We start from the raw sequence: 23,234 nt of genomic DNA, 5'->3' as shown, positions 1-23,234 counted from the left end.
ACCAAGTGCTTGAATTTTCATAAAAGAAAAGATGAATTGTAAAAGAAAAATATGCTATTTGATATTTCAGAATATAGTTATATGTATGCAGAATATATGCTAATTGATATTTCAAGAATATAGTTGAATTTCTTATCAAAGTGATTAATTTTATACTGAAGTGATGAATATTTAACTTGAATAGTTAAATTTACAGCCAAGGAGGTTAGTTTTCTACCAAAATGATTATTTTTTAATTAAAATTATAAATGTTTAAATGAAATAGTCAAATTTTCTACACATAAAATGAATTTTTAACCAAATAACTAGATTTTCAACTAATATAGATCAACTTTCAGCTAAAAATAGAATATTTTAATTTTCAGTTTAAAAAATTAATTTCCAATCAAAAAGAAAAACGAATTTTCAGGAAAGAAGCTCAATCTGCTAATATAAAGCTACTTTTACAAATGAGTTTTTTTGAAGTCAAAAAAATTTTTACTAACATTTTTTGGTTTTCCCAAGTACATACAAATTTCCTGACAATTCCAAGTTTTCAGGTGAGTACAAACCCAGAAATATACAAAGAAACTCAAGATTTTTTGAAAAACTTGTAGCAGGCAGACATGTCCATGTGATAACGTAAGTTTTTTATTTTACGTTAAATAGTTTTTCAGATCGAAATATTTTAGGATTGTACAAAATGTCCGGTTTTGAATTTGACTTCAAAAATAGTTTTTGCCCTTTCCCGTCTTTTTAAATTAACATAAGACTGTCAGTAAAGTAAGGGAGCAATTTTTTAAGCACGTTAGCATGTGTTTTTTTAGTGTCAGCTCGGGAAAATTTTACCATATTTAAAGTTTCTAATCCGGCAAATTTTTGCGACTAGCCACTAACACGCGTATTTTCCAAAAGGAGACTTGAAAAAGGGTTTCAATCTTCTGTAAGCTGTCAGTGACAAGTCTTCTTTTTAAGGGATAGCCAGAAAAAGTTTCGAGATGTAACAAATTACTCTGCTATGAACAAACACTAACAGGTATTTTTTTAAGGGAGACCTGGAAAAAATGAAGGAGAAAATAAAATGAAGAAATGCCGTATCTGTATACACTAAAACGTTTAAATAAATAAGTAAAGATAATAATTGTGATTGAAGAAAGGATGGGATAGATTGATGGTGCAGAATAATAAATCAACATGTTGAGAATAAATTAATATATTTATAATGGATATACGGTAGGTACTGTTGTGAATCTCAGTTTTATGGCATCTCTATCTCCAGGCTTGGGAGGACATTCATTCTCTCAGAAGCCAGTTGCCTACCTACACACTCATATTTACACACTTTCGGGCGAACCCACTATTGCTTTTAATAATAAATTGCAATCGTCGAACAGTAGACTTTTCGTAAATACTACGTCAATTAAATTACTGCATCGGCTATTTACAATAAATACATTCCTCGCTTTCCGGTTCCATGGCAGGCCCCTCTTATTTCAATGAATTAACGACGCTAGTTCACAAGAACAACAAGTCGTTTTTGCAAAGACGGACTGGCCACTGTTTGAGGATATCTTCTAATATTCTTATTGCACATTTGCCTCTCAAACTGGAACGGAAATGGGACTTTCGCTAGGTACGGAAAAGATATGTGGGTAAGGATATATGTTCTAGGGTCACCTACTATTTCCCTTTAGAAGGAATCCTGATTCTTTTGCGGATTTTTTATTTTGGGTTTCGTCCAAATTAAGCATGGGCTAAATCATGGCTGGGTTTTGAGTAACATCAGATGATTGTTCTAAGTTAATATTCTTTCGAAATTTAATAAAGCCAGGTTGGATCTATTCAAAACTAAAGACCCATCTCGAAATAAAGATTAATGAATATGGATCCACTTTCAATTTATCAAGGATGTATCTTTCTACATATTAAAAATGAATTTAGAATTCTTTCATATAAATTTGGGGATGAATGCGTGATCAAGAACTTACCACTTGATTAGAAAAGATTTCTAATTAGGGACCATGCTTAATATTTAGGACTAAACCCGACGGTATATAGAAAATCATTTTGAAGGAAAGAGAATGCAACCTTAAACAAGGTAAGATCCACTTTCCAACATAAATTGTTTTATTAATTCGGAAGGAATGTTGAATTATGATAGATCTGCTCCTAATTTTGTATCTACACTTAGGACATCATTAATAAAGAAATTCTTCCTGATCCGTTTTAAATTTTCGAAGGATCCATCCCTGAGTGGATAACCATCTCCATCAAGGAACAGTATCTAACCAATTTTTTTTTAATCAACTGATAATAAACTGGCAATAATTACATTTTCAATTAATATTTCTTCGTTAGCTTTCTCACCATACTCATACAAATTTTATAAATCCTAATTAAAATCCCAATTCCTCAAGATCCCTACTAAAGCAAACCCTAACTCGGCAACCCTCCTCAAACCTTGAGACTACGTAGTTGAGAGTGAAGTTGGGAGGGAAATAGGGGAGGTGGGTGAAGTGGGAGTTGTGGATTCTCTGCCATTGGAGAGAGCGGGTGTGGAGGACCTATCCTGTTTCACACTAGGAGTACTACATCGATTATTTCCTAGGAGGCTGTCTATCGAGAACGGATTCAGTCTCCTCCTTTCCTCCCTGCCTTTAATCGACAGGTCGATACTGCTGCTCTGCACTTCATCATCATGCAGAACTCTATCAGTTTGTTGTGAGATCAATCGATTGTTGTTAGTTGTCCTCATTGCCGAATTGCCCAAACTAACTAGCTCCCTCCTTCGTTCCAAGAGGCTCAGACCCCAATGATTAATTCCCTGCTGATGATTCAGATCTAGGTTCAAATTGAGTCCCGAATTGGGGTTTTGGAGATGGTTTGTAGAAAAATTTGATGGTTTTTGATCGAGCAGTCGGGGGAAACATTCCCCATCAATAGACCCGTCGGCTGCTGAATCCATTCTTTCACTTCCACTTTCACTACAGGAGTCAAGACCTCCAACTACGTCAATCTCTTCATTTGCATCATTTCCGGACCCGGAAACACTGCTGCTCTCGTTGTTGTTGCTTAACTGACCAAAAGAGCTGCTCAATGAGTTGCCACCGGAGGCCGCTGCACTCCGCTGTTCCCACTCAGCCCGCAAGGTCGAGAGGTCGACTGAGATTCCCTGGAAAGAAAGAGAAGATTGATTGAATTGATCGCTCTCTTCGATAATAAGCTGCGCATCTGCGCTTTTTGAGAAAAATAAATTAATAGTTTAAGAGGTGATAAGAATCAGTGCGTGGCGATTCCAGTGAGATACTATGGGCTAATTAACTGATAATAATTGAGGAGTTATTGAAATTGCAATCAAGATCCAGAATTTTAACCTTCAGCGCTTCAAATATATTTACTTCGTTCTAGAACGTGAGTATCAGGGTGTTAGTCCCTAAGAGGATGTTTTTATATATTTATTTTATATAAAAAAAATTGACTCAGGGTTGCCACAAAATGTCAATTTCGAAACTCTCGAACTTTCTCTGACTTATCCCGAAACAATTATTGAAATTTCCCGATCGTTCTTAATTTTTTTAAGGTATGAAAACAACCTTCCACCTTTAATATCAATAATGATAATGTAAAAAATGTTTGTCTCTAAATATATTCCAAACACTTTTAGTAGTAGACATAAAGAATTGTAGCCAAGGTCATATGTAACATACAGGCTTTTTCAACCAGATAGTTAGATTTTCAATTAAAAAAGAGCTGGATTAAACCAAAAAATACGAATCCTCAACAAGTTTGTTCAATCCAAAACCAAAACAGAGTAATTATTTCACTAAAAAGGGCAATTTCAACCAAAAAATATTTTTCAGTCGATGAAGGGAAAAAATCTCATCCGAAATGTAAAATTTTCAAGCCAAAAAGCAACAATTTATTGCTAAACAGTTGAGTTTTCGAACATAAAATATAAATATTTAACAAAAAAGTTGAATTTTTAACCCACACATTTTTTTATATCAAAATAATTTACTTTTCAACCCAAAAAATACGAGTTTTCGACCAAATAAATTAATGGTGATAAATTAATGGTGAAATAAATTAAAAAGTGAAATTCGAATTAAAGTAGAATAGTTACATTTTTAGGTAAAAAATAAGCCTCCGACTAAAAAAAGAACAACAAAATTTCAACAAAAGAATTAAAATTTTGAATTAAAAAAATTACTTTTATTTGAAATTATGAAAATTGAAAAAATTAATTTCTATCCAAATAGTTGAATTTTCAGCCAAAAAGATAAATTTTCTACTAAGAATACATATTTTGACCCAAAAATAGAATAGTTTAGTTTTCAGTTAAAGAAAATAAAATTTTAAAAATAGAACACTTTTAACAACATGGTTAAATTTTCAATCAGAGAAATGAATTTTTTAATTAAAAATGGAGTAATTAAATTTTCTGTTACCCAAAGAATTGAAGTTTCAAGTCAAAAAGTTAATTTCCTACTAAATAAACCAATCATTTTCTTTAAAATATGTGTTTTCACCTAAAAAGTCTAAATTTGAAACTAAAAATGGAATATTTGGATTTTCAGTTAGCATAATTAATTTTTAACTGAAAAATACGAATTTTTAACAAAATAGTTAAATTTTCGAATAAAGAAATGAATTTACAACCAAAAAGATTACATTTCTATCAAGAACGAAACATTTTCGACAATAAATAGAATACTTCAATTTTCAGATAAAAAAATTAATTTTCAATTAAAAAAAAAACTAATTTTAAACCAAGAAAATTAATTCTCAACCAAAATAACAAATTTTTAACTAAGATGATCAATGTTCTACAAAAAAGGTACAATTTGTAGCAAAAAACATGAATATTTTAGCAAATATTTGAATTTTTAATGAAATTTCCAACCTAATAGTTAAATAATTTACGACCAAAGAAATACATTTTCAACTAAAGAATGAATTAGGCAACAATAAGATTAACAGTCTCCTGAAAAATAAAAATTTATAATCAAATACTTAAATTTTTTCACTGAAGAAGAGTAATTTTCAACAAAAAATCGCAAAGTTAAATTTTCAGTTAAAACAATTTTTTTAAATATGATTTTTTAAAGATTAAATTACACACAGTAATGTATTATAGCGAGTGTTTTCAACTATCTAAATCATTAACTAATAAATGAATTTTTAACAAAGTAGTTGTTCCACTTTCTACTAAGTAGTTGAATCCTGAACCAAAAAAATGAATTCTCAATGAAAAACATAATAGTTGATATTTTAACTAAGAAATATTTTTTTAAACCAAAAACACTTGAATTCAACCCAAAAATATGAATTTTCAACGACATAATTGTATCCTTTACCAAAACAGATTAATCGTCAATTAGACAGTAACATTTTTTATTTTAAACAAAATTTTTTAATTTTCAAGAAAATAATACAATTAAGTGCAACTTGAGTTTACCGGAAATTCTGTTTTTTCATGCATTTCCTGTCCAGCTTTAAATTCACTAGCACAAGTGTAAAATAAGAAGATTAATTAGGACTCAGGTGGATTAAATTTAATGCTAATATATCTTAATTTTTTCCATCGCCTGAAATTCCATCAGTTATAAATTGCAAATAATTACAAGAACACGTATAATTAAAATCTTTCAATTTGAATCTCAAGCAGTTCGTTCATTAAAAATGAGGGGAAAAAATGAGAAAAAAGTTAATCAAGTTCTCTCCCCATTTTTTATAAGAAATCATTTGCAAGAATTTACTGACACACTTGTAACTTGGTAATGAAGTTTTATTTGCTTCGAATTATTGAAGTTTATAATTAAATGTGAAAAAATCTTTCAATATTTATCAATTTTGCATCAGTGGGAAGAGAAATCATTTTCTAATCTATAATATATACATGCAAAAGGAAGGCAAATCGTGATAATTAATAATTTGCATAGTGAAATTAATTAATATTCATCTGCATGCGCAATCACTGCTGCATAAGTGTTAGGTCTCGATCTATAATTTATCGCCTCACGTGACAGACGTGTCTCTAAATCCATGTCGTGGCACTATTTGTGGGCAGTGAGCAAAATAATGGAAAAAAAGCATTTGCATGATTAAGGGAATTAAGAATAACGTTTCATTACATGCGCATTTGTTCTCACTGAATCGCGACAGTACAGTTTGCGGAAAATATATTTTGCATACTTTATGTGCGGGTTGGCAAAATCCAATTGTGGCGAGGGCCACGTGGTACGCGAAATTTATGATTACGAGAAAACATATTGCAATTATACTGTGCAATTGTAATACACAAGTGTGTTGCAAATTCCAACATGGTGATAAAAACATATACAAGCGCGTTTAAAAATCTGACATTTAAGATTTTTTGAAAATGTCTCTGTGGCTGAGAGACATGAGCATAATTAAACAAGTGGTTTCTCAGAAGCAAGCTTAGAAATTGAAATTATTGCAAGATATATCTTATCAGGCTTTTGATATAAAATCCCGGTTTCAAAATGCCCTGATTGATTTCCTTAACTTTTTTCTGGTCAATTTTTAATTTCCCTAACCGTCATACAGCACATTTGAAAATGGTTCATCCACAAATTACGGAAAAAATACGTAAATTACACGAATTTTCAACCAAATATTTGAGTTATCAACTCAAAAAGATGAATTTTGAATCCAAAATGGAAGAAGTAATTGTCAGTTAAAAGTTTTTATTTACAACCAAGAAAAAAGGAATTTTCAACAGAATAGTTCAAACAACCAAAGTAATATATCTTCCATAAAAAAATGAGTTCTCTAAAAAAAAGTATAATTGAAATTTCAACTATTTTTTTCATTAATAAACAGTTTAATTAAACAATAAGATAATCATTTCCAAAAAATTCGTAGGATCCCGAACTAAAATAGATTAATTTTCCAACCAAAAAGGGTGATTGTAATAATAAAAATATTATCCACAATGATAAATTTTAAAACACAAAGACAAATTTTCTGCAAAACAGTTCAGTTTTAAAACCAAAAATTTGAATTTTTAAGAATAATATGAATTTTGAATCTATATAATCGAATTTTCAACACAGACAATACAGGTTTTGAACAAAACAAACGAATTTTCAAATAAAAAAGATGAATTTTACAACAAAAATGAAATAGTAACATTTTCAGTTTAAAAAATTAATTTCCGAATGAAAAGAAACGAATTTTCAACAAAAAACAAGACATTTCAATTTCCAAACGAATATTTAAATTTTTAAAGAAATGTTCAATATGATAATTATATTTTTAATGAAAGAAAGAAATCTTCAACCAAAAAAAAACAACCGAATTTTTAACCAAACGCAGATAATTTTAAAGCCAAAAGATGAATTTTTTCACAAAAAAAGAGTAACTTTCAACAAAATTTCCGCATTTTTCAATAGAAACGATCAATTTTATACAAAAAATAGAATAGTTAAATTTTGAGTTAGAAAAATTAATTTCAAAAAATAATTATATTTTAAACCGAAGAAAATAACTTCCCACAAACAGATACATTTTTAACCAAGAAGATTAAATTTCTATCAGAAAAGAAAATGATTCAACAAGAAATGGAATGACAAAATTTCCAGTTAATAAAATGCAGTTTTTACTAAAAGGATGAATCTTTAAATACAGGAATTATTTTTACCTAAACATCTGCATTTGCAATCTGAGGATTTAATTTCATACCAAAAAAGATAAATTCTGTACAAAATATACCAATTTTCAACTAAAAAAGATCAATTTTGGACCGAAAATAGAATAGTTAGAGTTTCAGTTAAAAAAATTAATTTGCAATCATAAAAAGACTGAAAGTTCAACAAAATACGACAACTTTCAACCAGAAAAATGAAGTTTCAATCAGTATTATTAAATTTCTATCAAAAAGGATAAAATTTCCAAGAAAATGGAATAATTAAGAACAAAGAAACTAATTTTCAACGAAATAGTTAAAATTTAAGATTAATTTCCGACAAAATACATGAATTTTCTAACTAATGTGTGCATTTTTAAAGACATTTTAAACTTCACAGTTAAATTTTAAACTAAATGCAGGAATTTCCAACCAAATAGTTGAATTATTAACTAAACAAAAAAAATTTCTACCGATAATGGATTAGGTAAATTCTTAGTTGAATTTTCAACCGAAAAGACGAATTTCCGAAAAAATATTTGAATCCTCAAGCAAAACAGGTTAATTTCCAACCAGTTCTGATTTTAAATCGAAAAAGTTTCCATTTTTACCAAAATGCTTAAATTGTACCCAAAAAGAAAAATTTTCAACAAAACAGTTGATGTTTTAACCAAAAAAAATGCAACAAAATAATCACTGGCCTGTTTTAAATTCCCTGACCTGTAGCAACCCTGTTTAATAAAGAAGATATTTTATTAAATTTTACCTTGGCAGCTAATTTTCGTTGCTGACGTTCCAGGGCTTTCAGAATTTTTTTCTGTCGCCTTTCACGTTCTTTTCTTCTTAGTTCTTCAGGCGGAATTGGTTCTCCGCTACAACTTTGGGGATGTGCGTTGTGGGCAGGTCTTCCAGGTCCCTTTTTCGTGTGCTCCTTTTTTCTCCATTTCGCTCTGCGATTTTGAAACCACACCTGAAATCAGAGAAAAAGTAATTTTAATTAATCAATTATACATAATAATCTTAAAATACATTCATTCAGTTTGTCTCCATTAAAACTTATCATTAAAATTCTGTTTCCACTTAAAATTGATGCGATTGAATGGAAATACTTTAGTTTGAATTAGAATATTAAATTCTCATAATGTTAGATCGACATTACAATAATTTTTATCAGACTTTGTGATCATTAAAAATTTGAAAAAGAGTTTTAAACTTAAATATTCATATGGAATGTACACATTAGACATTAAAGAATCTTTAATTTTTTTGAAATCATCCAAATTAAAAAATTTTTATTTATATATTATTATAATTGCAGAGTTTCAATTGTGAATCATCAAAATTGAACTAGCATAAGAAATGTTCAAAACCAACATCATTTAAAATTATACACATTGGAAAATAAAGGATTTTGACTTCAAGATAGTTGTATTTCAAAACCATGTTCAAAACTTGTTTGTTTTTAAAATATAAATATTAAGAACTCAGAACTCCAGGTTGTCCTTTGAACATCTTATTACGATATAAAATTCCACATTAACTTATTATTTTTTTGTTTGCTCTTAATTCCTGATGGGATAAAGTCTTATATTTAAATGAAATTCATATTTTAATGGAAGTCAATTAAAATTAAAATAAATTGGATAAAAGCCGGTCGTAGCTATTAGAATATTTATTTAAATTTATGATTGTTAATTATATTGTATATTACTTTAAATTAAAGCATACATCTTAATTTGCTTATTAGGCAATAAAAATAAGAAACGTGTGATACTAGAAAGTGGGACTAATAAGCGGCGCATATCCTGTGTAAGAAGGTTTTCTGCTTCTTCTAGGTTTTACAATTGAAATTTTATTATTTATTATATTTACTCCAAATTATCTTCGAATTACATTTTTCACACCTTAATTAAATTTTTTGTTGTGTCGACTCATGTTTCCAAAATCGAAGGCTATCTGGGCGAAATCTAGGCTTCCCAAAAATACTTGTGCTATGTTCATCGAATTTAGGTAAACACAGAAAAAACTGGGGGTAAAGAACATTTCAGGTAACAGTTCAGGCGGTTTAATAGTCAGCTGATTACTATAAACTGAAGTAAACTTCAGTTTGGAGTACCCACCTCACGTTTATCATACTTCACCAATTACTTGCACCATTTCGTACCCTCAGTTTTTTTCTGTGAACCTAGTTCTTGGACTTGCCGAAAATATTAGTTTTATTTTCACCGAATTTAGATGAACCTAGACATGGCCTTCCAAAATATATAAATAAGCGTAACAGGTATCTTCGTAATTTTTACTTAGATAATGTAAAGAAGGGAGTTTTTTTAACATTTTTTAGAGACTATTTTCCATCTGAACACAGAAAAAATTAAGGCTACGAAATTTTGAAGGTAAATCAAGCAGGGTAAACGCGAGGTGGGTAACCCAAACTGAGGTAAACTTTCCGGGTTGAATCACAGATATCTCCGGCGGACTCTACTAGAGGCAGCACGTTACAGGCCTCTAACCGCGGAAAGTTGACCTCAGTTGGGAATAATCTGCTGACTATAACCTGCTTAAAAAAAAACCTGCAAAGTTTCCTACATCCACTTTTTCTATGAAACATCTTTAAAAAACAAGTAGATTTTCACACTCGATTTTAAGACTTTACGTCTGTTTCACGCTTTTCAACCAATTAGATAAATTTGCAGATACCTGAGGATACATTTAACGCCTGTCGCTGACTCGAGCTTAATCAGAGGAAACGTTTCTATCGCGCTTGTCGCGAAAGCCTCGAGGAGGCTTGTTAATTCGCCGCGCAGTTAGGCTCGCAGCGTTTTCTCATTAGCGCTGGACGTGAACAGCGAGAGGTTGACGAAGGGGCCTTTGGAGCGAAAAGGTGGAAAAGGTGAAAAAGTTTGTGGGGGGGGGGGGGGGGGGTCGCGTGCGGGTTCAGTTTCCTTAGATTCGCGGTTATGTTATATTCGCTAGCATGCCTTGGAAGAAGTCATAAGGGCAAGTGACGTGACTTGGCCAGGAGGTTGTAAAAGGGGTCTATTGATCTCGAGCTCGCGTGAGGCCAGCGCCATTTACCGGCCGCGGCTACCCTTCCTAACTAATGTCTTCATCCCTAACTTCTCTGGCTCTTATCAAAACTCTAAAGGCACGGTACCTTCGTGCACGAGTGTCACTTTAACACCCCTACACCTAGTCGATTGATATATTGCTAATGATTTTCTTTTTTCTCATTATTTAGTCTTAAAATTATTATAATTATTATTATATTTGTTCCCACCAATAATTTATTATTTATTAATATTCCCAATTTTGTTTTCTAAGGGTTGATTAAAAGCGTACTTGATGAGGGGAAAACAAGTTTTAAAGACGCGGTTCAAATTAAATAAGCAACAGTTTCAAACAAAAATGGAATAGTTACATTTTTAATTGAAAAAATTTATTTTTTATCATAAAACACCAATAATAATTTTCAACCAAAAAACAACAATTTAAAAAAAAAGATAAATTTGCAACCAAAGAGATAAATTTTTAACTGACATAATGCATCTTAAACCAAAAAAATTAATTTTTCACAAATTTCTTTAATTTGTAGTTGTTTAATTCTAATAGTCAACCAAGTTGTTGAATTTTCAACTAAAAAATAAAAATTTACAATAAAAAACGAAACAATTAAATTTTCTGTTAAAAAAATAATAATTTTCTAGCAAGAAGAATAATTTTTACCAAAAGTACGGATTTTTCAACCAAATAGTTAAATTTTGAACTAAACAATTTTAATACTTTCTCAATCATAAATGATGAGAATGTAAAAAACATAAATTTCCGATCAAAAGGTAATCGCTAACTTTTCATTTAAAACATTCATTCTTAACTAAAAAGACGAATTTTGAACAGTATAGTTCGGGTTTGATCCAAGAAAATGAATTTTGAAGCAAGAAAATTATTTTTTTACCAAAAAGAAATTTTAAAAAAATGACATTTTAGAAAATAGTTTCATTTTCAGTCAAAAAGATGAAGTTTCAGGTAAGAATCTTCATTTCCTAAAAAAAAGAACAAACACAAATTTTCATAAAAAAATGAAATCGCAAACTGAGGAGATTAATTTTGAATAAAACACATGTTTTTCTAACCAAAAAGTAACAGTTTTTAACCAACAATGGAATATTTAAGTTTTCAGTTAAAAAAATTAATTTTTAACAACAAAAAAACTAAATTACTTCAAAATATCTGAATTATTTTGGATTACAAGTTATTTAATTATATTACATGAATTACTTTGAATTACTTGGAGTACAAATAGATTAGGCTGGATTACAATTAGATTACAATGAATTACTTGAATTGCCTGAATTCTTTGGGTTACGAGTGGATTATACCGGTAGATTACAAGTGAATTACTCCGATTATAAGTGGATAATTCGAATTGCAAGTGCTAAACAAATTATCTCAGTAATTGCACGAAAATTATATATTCGTTATACCATATAATTAAAAGTGAATTAAAATGAATATTTAAGTAAACCTTTAAGGCAATTCCACTTAATTTGAATTACATGAAATTAAACTGGATTTAATTTAAATTAAATTCAGCTAAACTGAATATGAATGAAGAAAACAATAGAACAAGATTAAAAGTGAATTCACTGTATAAAGTTGAATTTTGGTGATCTCAAGTGAAATTAAGAGAATTCCACTCATAACAATAAATTATCCAACTTCAATCGTATAAACTTACAATAAAATCAAGATGAATTGAATAAAATTCAACTGAACTGAATTTAATTGAAGTAAAGTTGAAATGAATTCAGTGAATTGAAAAGAATTCGTTACGAACACCAGAGTTCAATTTGAATTGAATTAAGTGCACGCGAAGATCAAAGTAAATTCTACTAAATTGGAATGAATTCAAGTCAATTTTGAGTTTATTCAAAAAAGTTAAAACCAACTGAGTGATTTGAAATTCCACTAAATTAAAATTAAATTCTATAAAAATAAAGTAAATTCAAGATAGTCAATGTGAATTCAAGATTAACATAAATGGATCATTTAAAAATTGAAAAGTAATTAATCGAAACATTACTGCTGTTGTTTAATTCTTAGGCTTTTGCCCATGTGCTTGGTCTTACCCAAGTCTACCCTAGCTATTATTTTGCAAGCACAAAGGTCTCATGTTCCCACAGAAGACTAAACACCTTCCAATTATCAGAAATTAACTCCGTGTCCGTTTTCAATCAAATTTTTTGACAGTCCACCCATAAAATTATAATGAAAGCAAAACCTAATTCTCTACATGCATGTGAATTCTGCAAGAACATTTTTATAGCCCAGCGGAAATGAGCTGTCTTCTGCAACTCATATTCGCGAAACCGGAAGCTGTTGTAGAATATCGGTCATCGACGGAAGACCTTTTTCTGGTCTCGGGGGTGCGGTGTTCGAAGAAGGGTGGACGTCAATTTCACGGCCGGTCGGACAAGCTTTTATGCAGGCACCCTCCCGTTACATTCGTCTCGTCTATAACTCTATATGAGACTTCCATAGGATATTTATATTTATGCGCTTAGATACGCTTCGAGTACCATGTGCAGTATTCGTACGCGGTCCATAGATAAATTTGACCCCCTTTGATCCGTTCCAAGGAATTGGACACACCCCTTCTGGCGACAAGAGATCGGGCGATAATCCCGATTTTGTGACGCGATGTCTTCGGGACATGTGGGGGATGTCCTCTTGGGAGATTAGATAGGAAATCGAGAGATCTGCTGGAGTGATAAGACTAATACGTGGATAATGAAGCCGTCCTTATCGCGGACTGAAAATGACTACCAGCAGCGAACTTCGACCGCGCGGTGCTCGGTCGACCCTCTCGGTAACTTGTGAATCCGACCCGGCTCTCGTGTCGCTAAACAGAGGGTGTAACTTTGCGTTCAGGCCTATCTCAACACCTTCAACGAAGGAAAAAGACGGAGATAGAATTCATGGGCTTTACTTTACTTTGTTGTTATATTCGTGGAAATATGTTGTTGCTTACTACAATCTAGATGTTGTGAGTCGGTTGGACTTGTAGGAAGTTGAAGAAAGTTTAAAATTTGCCTCTGTGGAATTGAGTTACTAGAGGTGCTTGTTCTTGGATTTAATAGAGCTTCTTTTCAAAGTAAACTAAAAAATTTGTTCAGGTGTTCCAGCTAGACGTTTAGCTGGATTTCATCTTCTAAGAAAATGTAATTGTGTCATCTAAATTTCTAGCTGTTTTAGCTATACATTTGTCATCAAGAAATTATCCATCTAATTTATTTAGATTATTTCTAGATGGCAAAACTAAGCTAAAACAGCTAGAAATTTAGATGACATAGCTATATTTTCATAGAAGACGAAATCCAGCTAAACTTCTACCTGGAATAGCTAAAACATTCTTTTTAGTCTGGAGTGAGCACTAAACTTTCCTTTCGAAATTCCCTAACTGTTACCTGATTTTTACATTATCACTTTTTTAAATTCTCTGACTATTAATATTTTAAAACCAAAGTTATAAGCATTTAACCAAAAGTTACTAAAAGTTACTAGCTTTTGAAGAAAAAAGGGACAAAATGTCACATTAATATCCAAGATTCAAAGTGAATACAAAAAAATCCAAAATATGAAAAAAGTAATTGAATTCAGTGAGCTTGACATAAGTTTAAAATAATGCAATAGACTTTGACGAAATGCCAAAGAATTCTAGGTCAGTTTAAAAGACTTCAAGGTGAATTACACCACAACTATAAAAAATTGTAATGCATTGTATTGAGCAAAGTTAGGAAAATTCAATTTAATTTTTAAAAATTTAGGATAATTTAATAGAATGCAAGAGAATTCTAAAGAATTCAGGATAAATGAATAAGAATTCAGGTTGAGTTCCAAATGAAATCAAATGAATTGCAAAAAATATTTTAAAATCTCTTCAAATCTTTGAAGCCCTACGAATTCCCTCTCACTTCTTGCGAATAAATACTTTGAAATCCATTAGAATATTATAAAAACCCGTGACATTATATAAAATCTTATGTTATTTCATGAAAATTATTTAAAATCCATTCAGACCTTTCAAAATCCCTGGAAATTTTTGTAAATGTCCTAAAACCTTATAGGTTTTGTAAAATGGTTCCATGTCTCCCGAAGTTCTAGAAAATTCTTTATAACAGCATGAAATTTTTTGTTAAATCCCCAAAAATCATTTAAGTGTGATATTTATTGACATTTGTACCCCTTTACATTTTTTAAATCTCTTAAAAACGCATTTAAATCTTTTAAAAACACAGTAAAATATTTCAAATCCATTAAAATCTTTTTAAATATTTTCAAACCTTTTATATTTTTTTAAAGAGTCTTAAAATTCTTTTGAATTTTTAAAAACACCCTAAACTTTTTAATTATCCTTTGACATCTCTGCAAATTGTTGAAATCCCTTGACAGTTTTTAAGGACCTTGGTAAATCCTTGCAATTAAACAAAATAACTTAAAATATTGGAAATCCTTTAAAACATTTTAAAACTCTTAAAAATCTCAAAAATATATAAAAAATCGTTGAAATCCTCATAAATTTTATTAAATCCCTTAAGATCATTGAAATCCTTTGAAATTCATTGCAAACTTTCAAATCTCTTGGAAATGCCTTGAAATATTTTAATTAAAAAATTAAAAGATACCATGGAATTACATGAAACCCGACTACATTTTCTTAAATCCTGCAAAATTTATTAAAATAACTTTAGAGCTTTCAAAATCCCGTAAAAACATTGAAATCTTAGGAAATCTTATCAAATCCCTTGGAAGCTGTAAAAATATCCTAAAACCTTATAGTTCCTATCAAATACCATTTTATTATACCTATCTTCCGAAATTCTAGGTCATTTTTTGAAAACCCATGAAAATTTGTTTAAATACCTTAAAATCATTTAAATCCTTAGAAATTCCTGGACAATTCTTTAATTTTTTTAAATCAGCTTGAAAATCTTTAAATTCAGTAGTAGTTTAGTCGCAGGTTAAATTATTGAATGAAAAGTGACTAAAGTGATATTTTCATTTATAAAATGTATCACTCAATCTTTAAAAGATTATTTGGGAAAAAAGATTTACTAAAAGTGACTGTATTACACTGTTACAGTCCTGATTATTTCTAAAAATTTCCCGACGTTTGCAAATTTTCTTCTCAAAACTCCCGTTTTATATGAGTTCATTTAATTTTATACTTTGTATTGTAAAGAGTTCTTGTAAAGTTTTTTGTTTCAAATTGTTAACAGAAGCCATTCACTGACAAATGGGAAACTTCAACAAAATAATTGTGGCAATTGGATAATTAATCTCGGAATAAAATTGGAGAGATAAAATAGGAATGAAAGTTCCATGAATAGATCTATTTAATCGTGTTTGAGTAAGGAAAGTGTCAAGTGTTGATGCCATTATAGATAAGATAAGACACTCGAATTTTAATTCCCTCTTGATTTGACACCCCAATAATACATTTGGCCAGTTTACACGAGACAGCTTTACAAAAGCAACCGCAGTGAACACTGAGCAGATGGACTAACTACCCCCAAGAGAGGGGAAAAAAGAGAGTCTCCGAGTCAAAGGTCGAATGCCCAATACTACCCTAAACGTCTGTCGAGTATCAACCCTCCATCAAGTCAAATACAAACTCGTTTCGAATTCGCGCCTATCTTCCTACTATCTTCATCTTTCCCAACTTTTATGCACCCCCTCTGACATTCAAAGAAATATCTACAAGAAACTAATCTAAATTTATCCTTCTTTTATACTTCTTTTTTTAAATTCCTGACCTTATTTGATCAGGGTGTCTACCCGACGGAGGATTTTAAATTTTCAGTCATTACCCGGTTTTCTCCAGGTCAATTTTTAATCTTACTCTGTCAATTTAAAAGAACTAAAAGATTTGAATGACTTCAAACGACATTTAAAGATTTCAAGAAATTTCTAAAAATTGTAAAAGATTTCAAAGATTTCTGATTCGGAACAGGCAATTAAATTCACGGATTTTGAATCCAAAAGCCAAAACAATTCCAAACACAACTATTTTAAAATTATAAATGAAGAGATCGAAAAAAGTGAAATAAGGGAAAGAAGTTTCAAAAGATTATTTATAATTTAAAGTTTGAGTTGTGTAGATTTTCCAATTCAGACCAACCATGAGGGGATTGATGATATATTATGGAAGAGAGTTCAAGAGTTCCTGAAAGTTCACTGAAGAACGAAATGACTAGTAAAGATAATGTCCGTTTTCTGCATTTGCTATTAAAAGTTGACGGTAATCCAGAGATACTTACAGCAACGCGGCTTTCCTTCAACTCGAGTCTCACAGCCAGTGCTTCTCGCATAAATACATCGGGATAATGGCTCGAGAGGAAGGCTCGTTCCAGTTCCTCCAATTGCCAACTATTAAAGTTAGTCCTGCTTCTCCTGCGCTTGCTTCCACCCTCGTCGGACTCTCCATCGCATCCTGAAAACAATATTATCACTATTTGAAAATTCCTTCTTCTAAAATTACCCTTAAACTGAACATCTGAGAACTGTTTATAAATTTCAACCTATAATTGAGATATTTAAGCTCTCTTTCCTGACTCTGCTGATATTAATTATCCTGTTAGGAAATTCTTTCAAAACAAAATTTTTGCCAAATTGCTACTCGAATATTCAAGAAATCTTTTAAGTTTCATGCAACTCAAACTATTTATCATGGTAGAGAGTAATTTTCGCATTTCTCTTACAAACCACGACAGATTCAACAAAATGATAAGAAAAAACTTTGCTTATATTTTTTAAATTTCTACAAAAAATTCATCTTACTCTTTTATGATATCTTTAATCTTTCTCGAGGACAAATTTTAAAATCAGTCCGAAAAGAGTTGGGCAAAATTTTTTTTGCAAACTTTTTGCAGATTTTGTCTTCAAAATTGACAATATAACTTGTTTTATTTTCTGGCGGATTTCGTAAAAGCAAAAAAAATTACAAATTTTTTTCTTGCCCATAAATGCATAAGAATATTAACCAGACAAAGGTGAGAACTCAATTTTTAAAACGACACTTTATTCAAGACTATTATTAAAATTTGCAAGTAGATTTTTAATGTAAAAATATTAATAATCTCATAAAGCTTGGAATAGTTGTGGCAGGAAAATTATAAGAATTATCTTAATGCGATTTCTACTTCTTTAAACGAATTTTCGCACAAAAAGTTTTCATGATTGTTGCGAAGTACCGACTGCTCATTCCCCATTTTATTAGCTGTTATTATAAAACTGCGAATAACAAGAAGTGAAGGGCTAATATTACTTTATTTTACGCAGTGAAATAGTAAATAGAGTCATTTGAAAATTGTAAAACCCACTCTATATCGAAGCAGATTATAAAAATATACTATTAGTATACATTTAAATCTAAAGAGTTGTTATATTTATTTCAGTATCGGTTAGGGTCCAACCCAAAATAGGGTGAAATCAAAAAACATTAATTAACATCAATTATTAAACAGTATATTAAATTATAGTGAAATAACTTATTACTAAGTAACTTAATATGAATGAAACGACGATAATAATTATTTAATATTTTTTTATTGAGTTGACGGTATTCTGGAGAATTAACGAGACCGTTTCCCGGGGTATGATCGCACAGAGATTTGACGAATTATTGCTTGAAAATGTGCACTGTTATTTCGATTTTCAAATACTAATGAACATTTTAACATATTTTTTGTAATGATTGAAAATTTTGTGGTTCAGTTAGTAATTTAAAGTTGATTTTGAATTTTTTTAAAATAAACGTTCTGAGCGAAAAAAGTCACTCGGGGAAGTGTCCTCTTGTGTCAAAAGGACATTTCTGGATACTAATCGACTTTCCTGTAAAGTTTAAGGTTTAGTTTTCTTTCGTTAGCTGATTGGTTGGAAGAAGATACAACATTGGAACAAGCCAATTATACAAATGTATTCTTTTGAAGGATTGGAGATAGAAATAGACGAGTATGCCAAAAAAATGGAGAATCTTCCAGTTGAATTTTAACCAGGTCAACATCAATTAAAATGAGCTAATCAGCTATAAAAACCATACGGTTGAAACAAGATACAATAACGGAACAAACCAACTATATAGATAGGTTTCTTCAAAAAATTGTAAATAGAAATGGAACAGTCTATCAACAAAATCTGAAGCCTTCTCATTTTTTTACCCAGTCAACATCAATTAACATCAGCTAATCATACAACACGGTTGGAAATAGATACAGCAATGGAATAAAACAACTACACAACTGGTTTCTTCCAAAGGTTTGAAAATATAAATGAAACAGAATACCAACATTACACATCTTCAATTCAAATTCTTACTTAACCAAATTCAATAAATATCAGCTGATCATATAAGCAGGTTGGAAGAAGTACAAGATTTAACTAAACCGAATGATTCTTTTAAAGGGTGAGAAATAGAAATGGAAAAGTAAACCAACAAAATCCGAGATCTTCTAATTATATTTTAAGCAGGTTAACATCAATTAACATCAGCTAATCAGACAAAAAACCAGATGGCTGGAAGAAGATACAACAATAGAACAACCCAACTATACAGATAGAGTTTTTCAAACGATTGGAAATATAATTGGATCAGTATAACAACAAAATCCAAGATGTTCTAATTGAATTCTAAAATGTTCAACATCAATTAATATCAGATAATCATAAAACACGGTTAGAAGATGACACAACGAATGAATCAAACAAATATACAGATACGAGTAGATTCTTTCAAAGGTTTGGAAATAGAATAAACCAGTATACAAACAGAATCCAACATCTAATTAATTGTATTTTCATTTTGCTCGAAAGGAATCTGCATCAAACATGATTCTTTTGCGTCAAACTTCATCTAATCTTACTACCAAATAATTATGTTTGAATAAACAAGATATTCCCGTGATTTAACTTTTTCTCTGAGAGAGTTTCAAATTCTTTTCGTTCATTTTCTCGGTTTGACTAATATCTGAGTTAACGATGTTCTTCAAAAACAGGGCAGTGCAACAATAGCAATGGAAGATTTACTTCTTTTTTGAAACATTAGTTTCTTCTATTTTTTAATGGGAAAATTTAGTAAAACATAAAAATGGAAAATTCCTATGATCCGAGGGAAAAACTAGATACACAGGAAACGATAAAATTTCCCTAGAATACTTCTTATCAGGAATATAAAAGTTGAATCCCTAAATGTATGCATAAGAAGGGCGATATGTCCTTTTTCAAGGAATGCTTTATACACTCGATAGGCGAATCGACAATTTCTGACTGACCCCCTCCATATGCTCCCTTCTGTTTGGGATGTTATTTCTTATATTTCCATAGGTCGATAAAGATAATTCGTCGGCAGCGTGCAGGTCAATCATAATTCCCGATCTTTTATTCAATTCCGCAAGTCGGCATTAGCATACATATGAGTCCAAAACAATCGAGAGCGCAGATCTTGGGGTTGATAAAGAAAGAGGATCGTCCTCGTAAAATCATGAAATTCCATGTTTATTCAATATCGAAACTGCTTCGATCGTCTCTTCTTATCTGTCAGGGTCAGGGGCGGACCGAAAGCCTTCCGCTGGGAGGGACGGCTAATTTCATTGCGATAAAAAGGGAGGACCAGTGGGTATGCTCCTCCCGCTTTAGGACTATCGCCTCGCGGCTCGGAAATATTATTAATCGCCTTGAACAATGACCAGACTGGTAAACAAAATTAACTCAGAAAATATTTAATATTCATTATCTAGTCATTCGTTTATCCCTAATCAACTTGTCTCGGTTTTTTAAACATTTTTATTTATTTCATCGGAATTTTTATATTCAGATTCCTTTTATATCTTCTGCAATTTATGATAGAACATCCCTCGTTTTTTTCGCCAAATTATAAATATAATAATTTTTTATCAAATCTATTTCATCCACTTAAAATTGCAAGAATGCAGTTGCAGTTTTGTAAACTATTAGCATTCTCTTAAATATAATTTCACTCACTTACGTCTACAATTACAAAAACTTTTAAAACAAGTTAAAGGTATTACTTTGTATTAAGGAAGGTTTTGCGAAAAAAAATGATTAAAAATTTAATTTGTTCAGCTGTAAAATTCAGAAAGACTGCAAAAAATAAAAAATGAACGGAAAAAAGTACTTTTCCAGATGATAAATTTAAACAATTTTCGAATTTTGCGAAAAATAGCCCTCCAACGGTTAAGGTCTATAATTACTTAATAAGTTTGAAAATTACTTTAATATTTCGATCAGAATTCGTCTTTTTTCATGTTTCAAAGTAAATTACCCTCTGTTCGTTTTCTCGTTTTTTCGCTTAAAAGCAAACTGAATTATTAGAACGAAAAATGTAAGAATCCAATGATTTTTGTTTGAAAAATATACTATTTGGTTGACAATTGAAATATTTGGTCAAAAATTCAACTAATTGGTTGAAAGATTGGACTGCTTTATTCAAAATCAATATTTTTGATTGAAGACTCATCTCTTTTTTGTTGAAAATTTAACTATTCCATTTTAACAAAATGAATCTTTTTGGTTAAAATTATCTTTTGGTTTGAATTATTAAACATATTGTTGGAAATCCATTTTTTAGGATGTGAATTAAACTTTTTAATTAACAACGTAACTATTTCACAAGTTTTGTTGACAAAGTTGAAAAAGTTTGGTTGAAAATTCATCTTTTATGGTTGATAAATCAACTGTTTGGTTTAAAGTTAATACTACTTTCAAAAAATTATTTTTTTTTCATTTGAACATCCATATTTTTTCAGAAATGCAACTGTTTTGTAGGAAATTCATCTTTTTGGCTCAAAAATTCAACGATTTGTTTAAAAATTAAAATATTTATATAAAAACTTAACTAATTGGTAGAAAATTAACTTTTTCGTCGAAAAATCATATTTTTGGGTAAAAAATTCGCTGATTTCTATCGAATTCATTTTTTTTTTGGTAGAAAATTCGCCTATGCGGTGGAAAATTGAAGTTTTTTGTTTTAAATTATCTCCTTTTTATGGATAAAAATTGATTTTTTACCTAAAAATTATGTATTCCATTTTTGGTAGTAAATGTATGCTTGATAAGTTAAAAATTCCACTATTTGTTAGCAAAATGGATGTATTTTGTTGAAAAATCGTAATTTTGGTTATAAAATAAATTTTGTTTTTTGGAAAATTCATGTTTTTCGTCGTTGCAAATTCTTTTTCTTTATATAAAAATTAATTTTTTTAACGGAAAATTGAACAATTTTATTTCTGTTTCAATAAATATATTTTTCAGTTGAAAATATAACTATTTTGTTAATTCATATTTTTCGTTCAATTCAATAAGTTAACATTCATATTTTATTTATTAAAAATTCAACTACCTTCTAAAAAATGAGTTCTTTTGCCTTCAAAATTCAACTTTTTTTGTTTGAAGTTTAATCTTTTTTTTAATTAGACCATTTTATTAAAAATGTTTCTTTTTAAGTTAAAAATTCAACTATTTTGTCAAAGACATCTTTTTTATTCAAAAAGTAATTTGTTTTATTCGAAATTGATACTTTCTGATAGAAAAGTCATTTTGTTGGTTCAAATTCATCTTTCTGGGTTCAAAATAAACTTTTTTTGTTTAAAATTCAACTGCCTTCAAAAAAATATATTTTCCAGCTAGAAAATTAAACAGTTAAAGTTCAACTCATTTGTTGAAAATCCGCCTTTTTGCTTAAAGCCCAACTATTTAGTACTCAATAAAACTGTTATGGTAAAAACTTATTTTCTTGTCGTTCAAAATTCGTCTTTCTGTAGGGGGGGGGGGGGGGGGGGGGGGGGGGGATGAAACTACAGTGCCGTCGGCATCATCAATAGTTTGGGAATCGTCGGGTGATTGCAGCAAAATAATACCCATATAAATTATTATTAATAATACGCATACAAATTATTATTTATAATATCCTGATCAGTCTAAAACAATATTTCTTTTTTTTCCTGTGACACCAATGTCATTTTTAGTGTTGAAAATTTTACGGAAGATAGGGTCACTGAATTCCTAACAAGTAGTCACCTAGACTGTCGTGACTTCCCGAGGTGTTACGAAACGAGATAATCCTTCAAGCTGCCACTGTCCGCTGCGGTCGGCTGCTTATTACGGATTATAGATTATCAATAATGAGCGACCCGATCGATATCCATCCGAGTCTCGGTTACAACGAGCGGCGCGATCCAGGGGCGTACTCGGGATAAATCGCATCTAATTACGAGGATTAATGCTGTCCGCCGATTTTTCGCGCCGACGGCTTCGCAAACAGGAATTTTACGATGGAGATCTCAGAATATTAGATTCCTAGTCGGCATGATGGGTAAATCGCGATTTCCAGGTTCACAATAATAATGTAGGAATAAATTTTGTTGCAAGTAGAATTAGAACAGTGTTTACTTGACCTTGGTTGTGAGGCGAATATCTCTCAGACTTAGGGTATGAAAGTGGGGGGTGGTACATCATACCCAAAGTGGCTGGTACATCGTACCCTAAGTGTTCGGTACATCGTTCTCTACATCAAAGAACAACATTACCTTTA

General features: G+C 30.5%; 1 protein-coding gene across 1 annotated transcript in view; it reads right to left on the bottom strand.

Annotated features, from left to right (window-relative positions):
- Window positions 1-1,230: 1,230 nt before the first annotated feature.
- The window catches only part of LOC117172150, a 51,967-nt gene continuing 29,963 nt past the window's right edge, over window positions 1,231-23,234 (bottom strand). The window contains exons 2-4 of the mRNA XM_033359952.1: window positions 16,948-17,120; window positions 8,397-8,600; window positions 1,231-3,151 (exon numbers count right to left, since the gene is read on the bottom strand). Of these exons, the coding sequence (XP_033215843.1) occupies window positions 2,447-3,151; window positions 8,397-8,600; window positions 16,948-17,120 (1,082 nt within the window). The 3' untranslated portion in view covers window positions 1,231-2,446. The remainder of the gene's footprint in view (window positions 3,152-8,396; window positions 8,601-16,947; window positions 17,121-23,234) is intronic.

This window comes from Belonocnema kinseyi, chromosome 4 (assembly GCF_010883055.1).
Source record: "Belonocnema kinseyi isolate 2016_QV_RU_SX_M_011 chromosome 4, B_treatae_v1, whole genome shotgun sequence".
In the NCBI taxonomy this organism is placed as follows: Eukaryota; Metazoa; Arthropoda; class Insecta; order Hymenoptera; family Cynipidae; genus Belonocnema; species Belonocnema kinseyi.
This window is presented reverse-complemented; position numbering and strand designations above follow the sequence as displayed.